Source organism: Diadema antillarum, unplaced genomic scaffold, assembly GCF_040938485.1.
Source record: "Diadema antillarum isolate AM-2024a unplaced genomic scaffold, OU_Dant_1.0 seq00001410_RagTag, whole genome shotgun sequence".
Taxonomy (NCBI): domain Eukaryota; kingdom Metazoa; phylum Echinodermata; class Echinoidea; order Diadematoida; family Diadematidae; genus Diadema; species Diadema antillarum.
The window spans coordinates 608837-626376 of NW_027272164.1; the positions used below are offsets into that span (position 1 = coordinate 608837).

At 41.7% G+C, this 17540-nt stretch overlaps 1 protein-coding gene across 1 annotated transcript; it reads right to left on the reverse strand.

The window, feature by feature from the left end:
- On the reverse strand, positions 1-10139 carry LOC139709156 (uncharacterized). The gene is made up of 4 exons (XM_071621113.1): positions 9956-10139; positions 5205-5316; positions 2776-2928; positions 1-2155 (listed from the first exon to the last, which is right to left on the reverse strand). The coding sequence occupies exons 1-4, from the start codon at positions 10037-10039 to the stop codon at positions 144-146; spliced, it is 2361 nt and encodes a 786-aa protein (XP_071477214.1). The 5' UTR covers positions 10040-10139; the 3' UTR covers positions 1-143.
- Positions 10140-17540: the final 7401 nt, after the last annotated feature.

Below are 17540 nucleotides of genomic sequence, written 5' to 3' on the forward strand. Positions count from 1 at the left end.
GAAAACTGAGTAACTTTTTCATAAATAAGACAAAAAACATAGACTACATTATTTTCTGCCTTCAATAAAAGTGGGATGAATGTGGGTTTGTAACACCTGTCGTGACTATTTCCTGTTGCAGTTGTCCATTCGTGGGTGTCCGTTCAGTCAATCTGGTTGGGACTGCCAAAACACCGCCTCTTGGTGGCGGGCTGCATTTCTGCTTCCTCCGTCTCCATCTGCGCCTGCCCCTGGGAGTCGACGTGGTCGGACGAGTCGCTGGTGTCGGCCAGCTTCTCCAGGCTGGTGTGGGAGCTGATGTCCTCCATCTCGTGCCGGTGGTGGCTGCTGTCGGGGTCCTCCTGGAGTCTGCTCAGGCTCTGGCTCCGCCGCAGCTGGTCCTCCTCGGGGAACCGCCCCACGTCGGTGAGGTTGAGCGCCGACTGGGACAGGCGGCGGGTCAGGTGGCACCGCAGCGCCTCGCGGACGCTCGGGGAGAGCTCCCCGGCGCCTTTCGTCGGCAGTGTGGAATGGCTTGCGCGAGTGCTGAGGGCCCTGCCTTCAGTAGATAGGTCTCTTCTGCTGTGAGAGCCATGCATGAGGGGGTTAAAGCCATGTTTCTCCCCTAGGAAATCTGTGATGGCTGAGAGGGTGTTGTAGCGCCCAAAACTCAAGTCCATGCTTGCGCTCCTCTGGAGGCTCTTGTGTCGCAGCATCCGGGAGTTGATGGATCGATGCATGGCTTCCACTGTGGCCGTACTAATGTGAGACGGATGCCTCTGGGCCTGCAGCCTCAACCGTGACTCCAGAGCCTCGCTGGCCGTGGGAGGGATGTTGAGAGAGGACTGAAGGCTACTGGACAACATGGCGTCCATGGTGCTACTGTCAGTACTGTTTGGGACGTTTTCCTGCATGTCCATGTGGTGAGTGCGGTAGGGCACAAATGCTCCAGTACTGCTGCAGGAAGGAAGGGGAGCATTCCCGTTTGTGAATGCACTGGTGGCTGCCTTCTTGGCAGGCCTCTCTTTGTGCTGAGGAACCTCTGAGCCTGTTGCCTCCTCCTGGGCTGCTGCTTGTCTAGCCTTCTCCTTGGCAGCCTCAAAGGCCTCTTTGCACACTGGAATGGGAATGGGAATGGGGACAGGGATTGGAATAAAGACGGGGTGGGGAACCATGACGGTCACAGGAGGCAGGGCAGAGATTCCTCCAGTCGCCGAAGTACTGGGCGTCTGGTGCTGCATGTCGTTACCTGACGGAGCACCGCTGCTGCTGGCAGAGGTCACAGTACTGCTGGCTGAAGTCACATTGCTGCCATGTGGTTTGGGTCGAATCTTCCTCAAGCTGCTTGACCCCTGCAACCCTTGGTACCACTGCTGCTGCTGTTGCTGCTGCTGTTGTTGTTGCTGGTTGAGGCGACTACTCGATTTGTGGGAACCCCCCATGGGGGTCTGTCCGAGTCCAGACATCAGGTTCAGGGGCATGCCCCCACCCCCTACCATCTGCATCATTGGCATTTGTGGCAACATCTGCTGAAAGGCCATCGGCTGTGGAACCACGGTCTGCACGCCAAAGACACCGCTGGGCCTCAGCTGAGCCGACAGGCCAAGCATCGACTGGGAGGAGTGGGAATGATTCTGGAACACCCCGGACAGGGGAATGTTGGAGGGACTGGGCTGTGAGTTGCGCTGGGAGGCGTGCTGCGAGACAGTGTCCGGACTGGCAAGGGTGGAGGAACTCTGCTGCTGCTGCTGCTGAGGAGGAGGCTGTGGCCACTGGTCCTGCTGAGATGTGGGTGACTCGGGGGTGGAGCCATTTTTCCGCCTGCAACTCATATCCTCCTGGGTCACTTTCCCGGATATCTTGCGATTCTCCCGGCAGTAGATGTCCATCTTGTACTGATTCATGCACTTGCAGCAGCAAAACTGCAACCGCTGGTCCCCGTCCATCAGGTAGATGTACTCTTGCATGCGTCTGGTGTGCCGACACCAGTCGCAAACTTTGTTTCTCTTGAAGTACGCCCTGCGGCAGGCAGCGAAGCAGCGCTCGCTGCAGAAGGCCTTGGACTCGGCCTGAGTGTTGAGGGTGTAGTGCTTGCGGCCGGGGCTCTTGCACCATGCACAGATGATGTGATCCTTGTTGCTGAAATGCCTCTCCTCCTGGGGAATCTCGGCCATTTCTGTGAATGGAAACAGAAGAGGAGACTTAAACTGTTACATGTATCACTGTTTTGGGTTTGAAGACATATTAATTCCGCACAGATTCTTTTGCATCAGAATACTCCATCAAACTACTTTCTCCTACATTTCTGGTTTGCATGGACACACTGCATATAAAATGAAATACTATCTATGGCATTGCCACTGAAAGCTACTTTATGACAATAAACATTTACAAAACCAAACAAATTCAACAATGAAGTACCATGCTGGTTCCTCAAATCACCTTGAGGCATGTACCCTATGTACCATGCTTGCCTTCCCTTCTCTTGTTCCAAGTCATATAAATCAATTACTTTGTTATATACACTACAACACATATCATCTGATGAAATCCTTTGAAATCATTCAAGCCCTTGCAGAAGCAGTGAAGGACATGAATTTGCCTTTGTCCTCTTGATCGCCGCTGTGGTACATGTATGTTGTGCACGATGCTCCTGATCTTGCTCCCAAGAGCTTGAACGCTGTTTAAACCCTGCGTGTGTTTTGAGTGCCGGTTGGCACAGAAAATCCATAGCATTGTGCACACTGTCCAAAAGTCTCTGGCACAGAAAGGGTTAAAGGGACAAAAGAGTCTCACCTGGAGTAGCTCCAGAGCTGGTGGGCGAGTTGGGCTCCTCTTCCGCCGACTGCGGCTCCGAGCCGGACACTGGGGTGACCTCACGGGACGTCGGGTAGTCGGCCTCACCCTTGCTGCGCTGAGCCGCCAGCACCTTCTTCCGCAGCCCCCTCTCTCCTGGTCAGTGAAGAGCAAATGATACAACTGGGTGACCACAACCATTTATAGCCTGGCTATTTTGCAATACAATGACTACCGGTACAGATGATTCTCATGTAGAATACAGAATACTAGCACATACAGCACGTGTTGTCCCAAAGCAAAATAGCCATGCAGCGCCAGGGATAGTACAAACTTGTATTACCTGTTTGCTTCATAATAAAACATACATTTCAGATAATAGAGTACTTTGTTTTGACCAACACAAAAAAGAGCACACAAAACGAGGGTCTATTGAATCTCTATTGCATGGAAGAAAGTGATGCCCTGGGCAAAACGATTTAAAGTCTACTGTATATTCAACCAGCAAAAAGCTCCTTTCCACAAAACAACCTGTATGACCTGTAGTACCAGGAAATTTGAAGGACAGCTGCCTTGGATGAACGTACAGTGCTCAGTTTGGCATTGTGTACTTTGATGCTCCACATGAATGAATGTGTGCATAATATACACATTCACTACATCTGTTTCTACAAATGTACATTACTTTTGTTTCTTATAACAATGTTGTACAGCAGATTGTTTGGATGATTTTTTTCATTATTATCATTTTTTTTTACAAAAGACCAGCTTTTTTAAATTCAAGGGAGTAGTAATGGTATGGCTGGCAGTGAATTGGAAAGAAGTCGGCATAACATCAACTGAATCGCATTTGAAAAGAGGGGAAGGCGAGGAGAGGGGAGAGGAGAGGGGAGAGGAAAAGGGGAGGGGCTTGGCGGTAGGGTTGTGGAGGAGGGAGAGGAATGCACATTCAAGAAAAAGGGCAATAACTTTAACATTTCTGTTGATTTCACACAACTTGTTATAAATCCCTGCACAACACACACACTGCATTTCTCATTTGTTGTCAAGGAACCCATTTTGCCTACACGTCTACAACTCTGCTACAATGTGTACGTAGTCAGATGTGGCCAACATAAACAAAGAAGTCTGTGAATGCTTGGGCATAATCTTGCTGGTAACCTAGTTGCTCTTGATCATTGGTAACATGATCTAACACATTGTTTTACATAACCACGTTGAAATACACTGACATACATGGGGACTATTCTCCAAAGCAAAAGGGACGCTATTAGGCAGGCACATGTCTAATACTGTTTGTTTGTTTGTTTGTTCAATTCCATCTGAGAAGATGGCTGGATAGCCCATATTCAGCTACATAAAGCTGGTCTTCCATGGGGTCCAGTTGGATGGAGGTGGAACCACTTCAGCTGGTTAAACACCCTGCTCTTTACGATGAATTAATGAAGTGGGATCTTTTACATGCATGAGTTGTGACTCTCACATCTGCAACTCTCTCATCTGTAACCTCTTCATTCAAGGCAGGGCAGAGCTGAATGGAAGGGCTTGCAAGTATAACATCTCACTGTAAACAGAACATTGTCAGACACTTTGAGGTAGAATCTACAAGCTCCACACAAGGGACATGTGGTCTGTGACCACCTTGGAAAGTGTTATGGATGCTAATTATTCTGCTCTGCTTGATTATGATGTGTGTAGTGACAGGTCAGAGGCTTAAGTACCAACCCAAGCTTTGTGATCCAGAAAATATTGCATTTGCTTGCCATAAACAACAGAATCGAGTTGTCACACAGCACATTACATCACCAGCTTTAATAGCTACGTGTATGAATCGCTGTTGTTAAAGTGGTCAGCTATAATTGCTAATTTTTCAAATTCAGGAAATTATTCCATCGAGATGTCGAGATGACGCCTGTCCGGAGATCAGGAGGTCGCAGGTTCGAATCCTGCTCGAGTATGTACGCCCATGATTTTTTATCATGGCTACTACTAAAACACTGATCAATTCAGTGCATATTTACATCAATGTGGGGCAATTTGTCAATCAACTGCTAATTTGTTTGTAAGCCTTGTCTTGCATTCAGTAAATTTGTATGTTACAGTACAGCCTTGAGAGCACCTGTATCACTTCTGTGCATCAGCTGAGTTCTAGTGCTTGGCTTTTGCTTCTGATAACAGAGTCATTGCCATGTAGACATATTTTACTTTCAGTCTGAGCAGAGAAGGGGATTTCTCCTCTATCTGTGAAAACATTGATTTGGCAACTTCAGTTTTCATATCAACACTCAGTCTGCATGCAAAGAAAAGCATCCGAAGGAAGAGCAAGCATTATAAAAGAAGAACTGCCTTTCAATCTACAGTACCATCACTACCTGAAAGGGTGTGACATTTGCGAAGCTGGACACTTTTGATCCAATATATATCCATACCTCCTTTTCTGTACTTTGGTCCCAGTTGGATGTTCTGCGTGACTCCATGCTCCACCTTTTCGTTGTAGCCATAGATTGCCAGTAGCTCATTCATGGTGTCTTCCGCGTAGTCCTTTTGGTGGCAAAACACAAAACAAAACATAAATCATCAAATGAATGGCATACAGTGAAATTTGGGGGAAAATTGGACAATCCATTCACAAGTTGATTGCTGAATGAAAAGACTACAATAGTGTATGATGTCACATGCGAAAAACACTTATTATAAAGGAAAATATTGAGAGAATTTCTCAAAATTTTATTTTGGGAAAAAAAGTGCACATTTTCTTGACTTGTTACTGGTGTACATGTATGTTAAGGGTAATATTCAGAAAGAGGCACTTCAATAGAATCTTTTACTATGCCAGAAAAGTGACTACATGTTGAATTTTCTTTATATTTTCTTTCTATCATTGTACACATTTGTGACATCACAAGCTGTAGTAGTCTTCTCATCCAGCAGTGACTGAAACGTTTTGTTGGTTTTGTGATGCATGGTTACATGTATTCCATTCATATTACAAAACTCCAGATTGTTCAACTACACATTCTGTAAGGTATAGACCCTAGACAACTGTTATGTGATTGCACTTGTGTTTGACAAAGGCTTAACAAAGCTAAAAGAATAGCATAGGTCATTCAATAGGTACCCTGATAATTCATGCACTAAAATGCTACTTGAACTAAATACATATCTTGCTGGTACCATGGCCTACAGTACAATGTGAAAACAACCTACAAAAAAAAAAATGGTTTGCTACACAATACAAGTTATTCTCAGTCCATATTTCCTGCCATTTGGTTTGTTTTTGTTTTTGTTTGCTTGTCTTCGCTTGGGTACATGAAAACAGCCATCAAAATATAAGTAAGTCTTTTATAATGCTATTCATGATCAAGTTATGCCAGCATTACAATGATTGAATGCTGTTTGTTACAGTTTCCTAATCCTAACCTTGGGTGTAAATATATCACAAGAGAGTTGGGCAGTATGGGCAATTCTTGGTCTCCCTATATGTAACAAAGTCATCAGGACCAGCCTTTTATTTTTCTTTAACAAATATCCAAATTTTGTTGTAGCCTAACAAATAAAATGTGTACCGGTATTTTGTATTTACTATAATATAAATTATAATCATGTTATTTTTTGGACCATGATATTAAAGTTGTTGAAACAAAATTTTGTCATCCATATCACGTTCATTTCAACAGGAGAATGTATACTGTATCATGTACAAAAACACTGAATAATACTATAGATGGCACATTTGGCTAGTTTGACTACAGTTTACCCCTGCCAACAATACTCTACACAGTTACAACGTCACTGATCAATGTTTCCAAGAAACTGCATTCACATGTATGACAACAAGCTCATCAACATCTGAACCTACAATGTATTTTTAAACACCATAGGCGATAGGGATGCATACAGTACATTCTACCTGGCAGAGGCTTGCTGAATCAAATACATTGTACTTGGAAAATAGATTCAACAAACTTTAATACTAACATACTCATTGTAGGAACCAATGATGGTTGGGCTTTAAAAATAATAGTAATAACAATAATTTAAATACAATGGTAAACCATGGAATTGTTCCATTAACAAAATTACCTCTCTGACATGACATCAGAAAATATTTACCGATAGTTTATAGCATTTCATCTTACCAATATCAATCTCAAGAACACTGCAGTTCACAGTTGTACTGGTTGTTTGCATGCATGAGCTTTGCTACACATTGTATGACGGGCAGCTCAGGCAGGCCCAGATATTGAACTGCAAGTGCCTCAAGCATTTACCTCATAAAATGAAGATGAATGCATAAAATTATGATATCTGAATACAAATCCATATCTTAATTTTAGTAGAAGCAGTCTGCCGTTCACTTTCATATAGACTAAACTTTCTGAAAACTACTGTATGAGCTGTTAGTCATCATAATAATTAAACCATTTTAAGACATATATTGAGAATTCTTTATGATAATAATTTTTTAAAAAGGAAGCATGAGCAGTGACCAATACTGTATCATCATTCTATCATCATTATGACTATTAGTACAATCATAATCAAATTGCTTTTACTGCAATAAACACAATACTCCAAACATCCCTTGATGATGTTTTGATTGACACCATAAAATTTCCTACATCAGAGATTCAGTTGTGCTAATATCAACCAATTTGCCATTACACCGTATACATCGCTGTAACACACTCTCACACATGTAGCAAGCACAGCTCTTATTTGCAGATCATGTGTTTCTAAAACAAGTGTTTCAAACAATGTGAGAACAGGTTAATTGGAGAAAAAAAATCCTAAATTCTTTCCTAAATCCAGATTAATTTCATTACATGTCAATCAAAAAAAGTTATAGAAATTAAGATGTTGCTATAATATCAAAGATAAAAAAACTTTCAAAGGAAACAATGTGCACTTTTTGTTTGCATCTAAACAGTATTCACTAAGGGAATATGCAGTGTCAAATACCATACTCTCAAGGATTTAGATAACAAAAACAGACATTTTCTTCTGCAAATTTTGTAAACTTGAACATGTTACTGTAAAAGTGGAAATTTTCGCGGTGTTGAAATTTTCGCGCATTTTGCGCTGGCAACCAGAAACTAGCGCGAAAATAAAAGCACGCGAATATTTTTGTTTGCCATTTGTTCCTGTGCGTGATGTCTTGATTCCGCGGAATGAAAAACACGCGAAACTCTTCTGACACGGCCAAGCGCGAAAAATTAGTCGCGCAAAAATATCCACTTTTACAGTATTTGATGTCCTTTGTCACTAAAGGCATGGAGACAAGCCAGTCTTAAAAACAACAACACCAACAACTAGTGATACAGTATAGATTAGTGAGAACTATTATATGATGTGTACAATGTATCAAGGAATATTTGGGCTGCTGTCTATCCTGCTGATAATACGTTGATGGCAAGCTGCGAGCAATGTTCAGGAGATTACAAAATCCCACATTTCATGAGTATATACACAAAAACAACAATATGACAGCACTTGCTCTGCATACAAACAAAATGACAGATAAAGTGATCTTGTAATTGTATATCTACAAAAATACATGCATGGGGAAAAATATCAGCACCTCCAAAAAACATATGATCACCTACTACAGAGTGCTTACTCAGACATACAGTCAGCCCTACGACATGTGTAGGTCTAATGCACACTACATGTAGCTCACGGCTATAGAGTAACTGTGGCAGTACTACCGTGCGCCCGTTCACGGCAGGTACAACATACTTGGTAATATACCGTTGAACACAGCGGCACACTCTGTACATGCACACTACCAATCAACCGATAAAATGGGCACAATCTCCGACAAAAGTGAAATTTTCTCACGTAAATGACAACATATCGCATCCAAAATTTTAATTTCCTACTTCTTAACATAACAGTTAAGAAACAAGGGTCTAAGAAACTGGATTTTTTGTTGTTTTCCCAATGTTCATGGACTTTGAAAACATATCCGCACGTAAAATAGAACTTTCGCTAGCCGATGTGGGCTGCCATTTTTTTTTGGAAAGTGGATGTTAGTATTGTTACCATAAAAAAAACTGAGAAAAACACGAGAAAGACATCAACAACACCGCCAGAATTGCGATCCCTGTTTGCAGCCGGTGCATGCACGCCCGCTATTTTCATGTGCTTTTGCAATGGGAATTGGAGCTAATGCAATGTTCGCGAGACATGTGAAGGCGTTCAGCTGAAGATCACGGAGCACGCGCATATTGCATAGGAATTGTACATTGTGCCGCAAGCAGTGCTACTACGGCGCATATCGGTGAAAATTGTGGCGGGTTTTGGCCTGGTAAATCATGAAAACTGCGTTTGTCATTGGTCAATTTTTTAATGATAACAATAACGTTTATGAATAATCTTGTCTATGACATATGAAATGGTTGAAAATATTTGCCTGATTTGTTTACAGTGGGGAAAAACCCTTAAACTGCTGCAAACGGGGTACCATAGTTATGGGTAAACTCGGCCTAGCGGGTAAAGTCGGCCGCCAGCGCGCACAGTACATAAAATTGTACTGTACGCGCTGGCGGCCGACTTTACCCGCTAGGCCGAGTTTACCCATAACTACGGTACTTTACTCTAGTCATGAATTATCTTCAGATCAGACTCAAGCAAATCTGCAGACTACCCATCTACACTCTACAGTGCACAATTGATTGTATAAAGAAAAATGGCCTGCACTAAACCTGATTTCTAGACCCACTTGCACATTTGTACGTATTTACCATGAATACGTATGTATTCCATAATACACAGCATGCTACATTGTAGCATAAAGATACACAGATGCATGGCCCATGCATCCGTGTATCTTTATGCTAGCATGCTGTGTATTATGGCCATGCATGGGTATTCTAAACACTGTGTATAAGTTTACACTAACACTAGTAACAGATTCACCTCACTCCTCAGCCCTCTTCAAATATAATCAACCATAAGGCCTAATAATTCAATCTTAATCGGAAGGGAGTTGTGGAAAGAGACAGATGACAACTAAATGTATTCTTTACTCTGTGATCCAAGTTTTAAAGAATGATAAATCTATAAACGTTGGATTCTAGCTCTAAACAGAAATATAACCTTAACCAGACTCACCCAGAGAGTTAATTGATCTATGTTCACTAACGTATTTTATAACACATGGGACTGGTATTCTTGCCTGTATATCTTCATCTGGCGGCTCCGTCTTCACAATTATTCTTATGGCGTTTTCTTCTGGGTCACTAGCTCTCTTCTCTTCCATGTTGGGATTTCGTTCCTCTCCTGAGCAGGGCTTTATTCGTTCCGGAAGAGCTGCTATGCCTTCATCGAAATCTGACTGAAAAAAATATGTTATTGTTATCCAGCCATTGACGTCGGACTTCAGAAAATGTACAAAAATAGCACATAATTTTGCTGCCCTCTATCGACATCGCGTAGGTGGACTGTGCGTGCGATGGACATTCACGTAGACTTTGCAAAAATTAATAGAAAATACAACTACAATGTACAGTCAGGACACCCCCTACTAACTGGACGGTGCCGTGTGTACCAGTAAAAGACGTGTTTGTATTCAACTCTTTTATAACATCACGCACACCCACAACACATGCACACTACTAGTATTACAAGATAGCACTCACACACATGCCGTTATTATAATTATCATAGAACACATATCTATGCGTGGTCAACTATTATTTTATCCGGTACTATTTTGAGCACATTCCTTTTCCCAGATGAATGACGTATGGAGGAAAAGAATGTCATCTCCCTTGCCTCAGGTTAAATCTGGAATCATTTGATTCCGAAGGCTCAGATATCATTTTGGAATATTATTTCGTTATCATTCTGTCCACAATCACCCACACACTGTTCAAGGTCTCGGTTTATATAACCGGCTAGTGTGCTTGAGTGTGTGCAAATAAAATCATGACATATCCTAGACAAAAGAGTGGGTTATACAATAGCGAGAGCACAAAAGCCAAGCAAAATCTTAATCAGTAGGACTATTATAACCGGAGTAATATGATAAGCTGGGAATACAGTAGAAGAGATACAATCAGTAAGATAGAATTAGTAATTTTGAGACATTTATGATTTTCCTTTGTCGCTCTTTTCAGTTTGTTTGTTCGTTTGTCGCAGGCCTTATGATATTGATAATCAAATAAAATATACAAATATAACATCTTATGATTATATAATGATAAAGATATATACGTTGCATTGTTCTGTCCTAACTTTATTATGTTTCAGTTACCACTGCCCCAGTTAGGAATATTAAGACAGTTCGTTATTAGCTCATTATTGTGCACATTGGTACAAATTAAATTTTGACCTTTCCTTTTTTCTCTCTCTCTCATTTGGTTAGGCATTATAGGGCACTTCACTCGTTTTCAAAGTGATATAATGCATATCATCAATGCTTGCCCGACGTCACAACTTCGTATATTTTTCATTATGGAATTCAGTGTCAAACAAAGAATAAACTTGCGAATATCATGTGACCATGACTGATTGATCAAGCATCCATTTCACTGTTTAGTATTGAATGCATTAATAAATTTTCTCTATAATTATCAATATTATCATACAGAGTATGATTTGATATGTATCCTGGAGGCAAAGAAAGATTAGATTTTGTTCAAATTTACACGTACATGTCACTGTCATTTTACCGAGTTTGAACAAACATACGTTTTTGTGAGCAGGTGACAGTATTGCCTAGGTAATGCATAATAATTTCGCAAATGAGATCAACCTCAGTTCCGGTAAACTTGTCAAACGTCAGAAAATTATTTTATATACGCAAATCATTACAATGAATGTAGTGTTTGCCTGCGTCATAAGTTTTGCAAGATGGTTCGCAGAATGTATTGCAAGCTATAGCCTAATTAGACAATCAGTGAACATAATGGCCTCCGAAACAAATATTATCTATTCAAAGACGCAGCGCTATACAGTTGATGGATTCTAATTGGGTTCTATGGGCTGTTCAAAATATCTGCTGTTTCCTACCAAGTTTGACTTGAAACAAAAGAAAATGGTTATATCTTTGCATCAAATGATTTTTGCTGCAATCGAACAACGATCGGATTTTTTTTTTCCTGGGGGGGGGGGGAGGGGTGCATGGTTGATTCAATGATGTTTCCTTGTGTGTATGTGTGTTTGTCTGTGTGTGTATATAATTACAAATGTTTCCTTTTTTTGGCAATTTTCCGTAGTTTTATTAGTTCAATTCGGTAATAAGTTCAGGGCCGGCGCAGCCGTGGGGGCCGTGGGGGCCGTGGGGGCTCGGGCCCCCACACTTTTTGTGCACCATACAAAGGAATACATAAGGTGTCATCACTTTTGGCCCCCACACATTTTTCAACCCGGAAGTACGTAAGTGGCACTAAAATAGAAATAGATAGAGATCTTGAAGTATGGCGGCGGTAAGGTTATGTGTTTTCTCTGAAGACCTTGTTCTTATAACACCCGGAAATGGGAGGGGAGAGAATGAGCTGAGGACCTTTTTTTTTTATTCTTTATTTTTTTTATTTTTTTTTTTTTTGCTTGTCAGCTGAAGAAACCCGGAAGTATGAAACCCGGAAGTGGGCCCCCATACTTCTGAAAACACTGCGCCGGCCCTGAAGTTATTGTCCACGAGGAGACTGCAAATTACAAGCTTTGCTTTTCAGCAGTCTCCTCCATTTCCAAGTGTCCAACCATTTTTATTCTAATTCGGCATAATCAGAAAGGCTAAAGTGATTATTATCAGTTTACATGTAGCATTTTCTCTGTTACAACACTGTACTGACTTTGTGTTACTATGTTGTGTATATAAATGTTTTGTGTTGTTGGAGATGAAATCGCCTGAGCTATTTTCGAGATTAAAGGAAATCATTTAAAAGAAATAAATTTATAATTAACGTTATTTTGTACACTGTTGTAGGTCAAAGTAATTTTCACATTTCAAGTATATACCTGGACACATTTTCTGAGACACATCCTATCAGAGTCATTATAAAACAAGCGAGAAGATTATTTCTTATGCACCTCGATTCTGCTGTTTACAACAACGGAATCCCTTGATAGACAGGCGATATGATTTAGGCCTTGCCCGACGCTTCTATTCTTATTGCTTTTGATTTATTGCTTTGATGTACGATAAACATGAAATAAATCTGAAATAAATTGAATTTATCGCTTCTTTGACATTACATCCGAGCGAAAAGACAAAGTTGGTCTCGATGCTCTAACAGACAGATTAGAATGTTGACACGATCACAGATTATTCTGAACTCCTACGGCGACGTTCATAGCTCAGTCAGTTATCGGTGTTTATTGAAGAAAATTTCTGTTTGGATTATCTGTTTTCGCAAAATTGATTTCGAATCTTAGTATTTTGTCAGTCATTATATTAGTCATTGCCACTCACAATGACGAAAATGAACGACGTTAAATCATTACAATATAATGACAATAGTCATGTCTGAGTTTGTTTTGTTTTGTTTACTGCTTGTGGCATGTATTATGGTATGGCCTATACTGGCAATCACCTTCTTTGTTTTTAAGGGGGTTGTTTTTGTTTTATTCTTGTCTTGTTTTCTTTGATTCCGCGATCTGACTTTGCTGTCTATCAGACTTTGGTGAAATACTTTCACTGCCTATTAACGGGGCTTGACTTCCAGCTGTCATCAGTGCCGTATATTAAGAGAGTCTGGCCAACTCGGGTTTTGGCTTATGTGTTTTGAAGCCTGTGATTGGTCAAAAGCTGGTCCCGTGATCTACAGGCGCCATGTCGTTACTGAAGTGCGCTCATGCGCAATGCCCATTGTTAACTGCCCCTTATTTGGCTTGGTTATTTTGTTACGTCTGAGCGTACACGCTAATCATGTGACGCGTAATACGCGCGGTAACGACATGGCGTCCAAATTAGCAGTTGGCCAGACTCTCTTAATATACGGCACTGGCTGTCATGGCTGTGGCGCGCCATTTTCATTCTCGTTCTGTTGCCGCTGTGACATCACGAATCGTTGTACAGCTCCTGTCTTAAGAGGGCAGCACATAGAATTGATCAAAATGTTAATACAATTAAAGTTCGTAGCTTTTCAAGGGACTGCTTGATATCCCTCGAACCGTTCCAATAATATTCCCGCATTCGCTGAATTCTGTTATAGGCCTATAATGTCTTTATCATTATGAGCGATTGTGTCTGCGGAGGCTTATGTAGTTTGGTCACCTCTGAATGCCTTTTTAAAAGCTTACCGTTATTAAATAGAGTAAAGACGATCAAAAATAAAGGTGGATGTTTTATTGTACTCGCCCAATGAATGAGATGAAAAGGTGGAATTCGAAGTTTTACACATTTTTACAGAAAATAGTAATATTAGGAGCACCTTCATGATATTGTGTCATAACTGACTCAATGACCCACATTCAAACCTTCACTGCTTGACTTTTTTTATGAGATAAACAAAAACAACTGTATCCTTCCCGTCAAATTCTTATCGTGTTCCAGTTATGGCCCCTTAAAGAGGAAATCCACCCCAAAACAAATAAAATTCCAAAGAAAGAGAAAAACATTCCCTTGACAAAAATCGGATAAGAAATAAGGAAGATGTGATATCTTGAAATTTCACATTTTTCAGAACTATTTCTTGACCAGTCCTTATAAATATTCAAATCAGCAAGTTGACGATGTCATTCTCTCACAATTTCTTATTCATTTCATAGTAATACAGACATAACAAAAAAGTCTCGTATTTCAGCTGTAAATACAAAACTTGTCTTGAAACCGCTCATTATAAAAAAGAACCAAATGTTAACTCTGATATATAGTATCTGGTATGGGAACATGCTTTTACTTGTATTAGCTAAAAGCATTTTTACCTATAGTGTCGAACTCGTGTGCTTTGTTTGCCTATAGTGTCGGACTCATGGGCATTATTACCTATGCAGGGCCGGCGGAGCGTTTTCAAAAGGGAGGGGGGTGGGGGGGCACTCCACTTCTGGGTTTCTTCAGCTGACAAGCAAAAAGATCTTCCGATCATCTTTCTCCCTATCAAGCAAAAGAAGAAGAAGAACCAAAAAAAAAAAAGGTCTTCAGGGCAAAAACACAACCTTACCGCGCTAACACTTCAAGGCCTCTGTATATCTCATTCTAGTGCCACTTACGCACTTCCGGGGTTAAAAAAAAAGTGGGGACCCAAAGTGGTGACATCTTATGTATTCCTTTGTATGGTGCACAGAAAGTGGGGGGGGGGGGCGAGCCCCCCCCCCCCCCCCCCCCCCCGTTCCGCCGGCCATGCTATATAGTGTCAAACTCATGACTCGTGGAGTGCAAGACACATGGACCTTTTTACAATGTCAAATCTATGGGCTGTGTCGTTGGATGACCCAAACACCACTCCCTTTTCAGTTCTTGTGTTTGGTTGTTCCCGTTATTGCGATGTTTCGTAAAAACATATGAAAATGTAAACGTCCCTATAACTTTCTTATATTATGACCGATTGGGATGCAAATTCTGCCATTTTTCGTCAGAATAGGCTCCATTTATTGAGGTCATCTTGAACACTGTGTGTAGAATATTGTACAGTTTTGCTCAACTGCATGGAAAGTCGTTTTACAACAAATCTGAGCGATTAATAATCACACATGTCATATACACACATAGATACATGCAAACACACGTATTCTACACGCACAAAATAAGGCACATTTTGATGAGCAAGCATCGGGAATGACACGTTACACACAGTACAGAGGGGGAGAGAGAGAGAGAGAGAGAGAGAGAGAGAGAGAGAGAAAGTAATGCAAATTTTAGTAGGAAAGTATTGAGGCAAATTGATAAAGAAAAAAACCCTTTTGCCATCTGCAATGTATGGACCTACAGCTCTTTTAAGGGTGGCAAATTTACCACTGTATTGTTAGTGACTTGCAAACAGGCTATGCCCTGATATACTTCCCCCGCGTTTAACAGCTGATTTTCATTCATTACGACCCCTGTTCACCCCCCCCCCCCCCCCCCCCCCCCCTCTTTTAGGACCGCTATTCGGGGGACGACGGGAAATCTGATTGACTGGGATTTCACCGGCTGACTGGCGCACTGTTTACATCGTGAGGTCACCGGCGGCGTGGGGGAACGGTGGTATCGGGCTTGTGACAGCACAACCTCGGGGAACCTTTGGGGGGCAGAGTGCCTCTGTGAGACTGTATCAAATAACTGGACCACTTCAGTGTCGCTGGAGCTGGACACTACATGTGAGGTAAAATATTTCGGAAATTTTCCTCTTAGAACCAAAAAAAAAAAAAAGCCATGGATAGGCCTACACTTTTGTGCATATGTCCAGGGTCTGGCCAGTCATGCTAGTGAGGAATAAGAACTTGTTGTCTGCGGAACTCGGGAAACAATGAGGATCATGGATCAGTTTGATGAACTCCTGCGACTCTGAGCTTATAGTGTTAATGCTGAATGGTCAGCTCTGCGGTTTACACGCAGAAAACCTTCAGCAGCTAATCTTCGTGGTTTTTATTGAATAGTGTGCGCCGAAATTCATCCCAATAAGCCATTGTGAGATCCTGAATATTGAACCGTTTTCTCCATCAGTTTGCCAGTTCGATGCCGGTGTGTTGACGCCGTTACCGGTAAAGGGAGGGTGAATCTGTCAATTTATTTAACTCTTTCAGTGTACAAGAACTTGACTTTTTGCCTTTGGCGTCCACACGGCACTTAACGTCAACCAACTTGCCCCACAGGAAGCAACCCGCCAAACCTATCCTCTGCCACCTCTGCTCTGCCAGGCAGACATACAAACACGTAGCCTCACGGAATGTCTTTACTGCCCGGTTGAACTCTCGATGAACTCTTTTCCATCATATTATCATGACTATTTATGAGAGGAGTTTTCTTCTTCGGGACCATACATCCAGCTCATAGTATTTCCTCCTCTTTATTTTTTTCTTCTTCTACCATTGTCTATAAGTCGCCAGTGTTGCCATCTCGGGATACGATCAATGGAACCAGGTCCATTTGAATCGGATAAAGCAAATAAAAACTGAACAGTCGCGGAGAACGCCTTTGTTGTGCATCTGGGGTGAATAATGTGTATCGCTATCAACTCCTATTGGCTCTCAGACGAGAGCTATGATATCTCCAAAAACTGTATTATAATATGAGACCAAAAATCCGTCCCCGAGCGATGAAGTGAGGGGGATAACTTCTGGTTCCTGCTGCGGTCGGATTATTGGCACATTTTCACGGCAACTCTGCGGATTAACCGCGAATAGTTAATACTCGACCCTCGAGACATGACACAGGGGAGAGAAGGATAGAAAGGGCTAGAGAAAGAGAAATAGCGAAAGTAAGGGAAGGAGGAGAGACAGAAAATAGAAGTACTAAAGAGTTTATGTGTGCATGTGTCAGCAGGTGGGTGTGTAACGAAAAAAAAAAATCAATGTAACACTTTATAACATCTAAAAATGGAAGGAATTGAAGCAAAGTAATTACAGGTACAATTTCAAATATCCAATTTTGGATGTGTTCGTGTTTACTAACATAGATGTTTCCAGGCTAATGGTACAGGCAGTGTGCATGTGAATGTGAACATTCTATCCCCATTTCATGTCATATTCAAAGAACATTAATATTATGACATGAGTGAGCATCCGCGTGGATTGCTGAGTTCCTCAGTCCGTCACAATACGTGCGTTGTAGACCGCTCTGTTGCTATAGCGACAAAGTGATGTCGTGATCTCGTGCTATCGCTTTGATGACTTTGAGC

Bases quoted from the DNA above. Each gene is read 5' to 3' on its own strand.
- LOC139709156 (XM_071621113.1), bottom strand. From the start codon at position 10,039: ATGGAAGAGAAGAGAGCTAGTGACCCAGAAGAAAACGCCATAAGAATA. The intron at 2,929-5,204 runs GTATGGATATAT...ACTGACCAGGAG, and splicing joins ACCAAAGTACAGAAAAGGAG to AGAGGGGGCTGCGGAAGAAG. The intron at 2,156-2,775 runs GTGAGACTCTTT...TTCCATTCACAG, and splicing joins CAGCTCTGGAGCTACTCCAG to AAATGGCCGAGATTCCCCAG.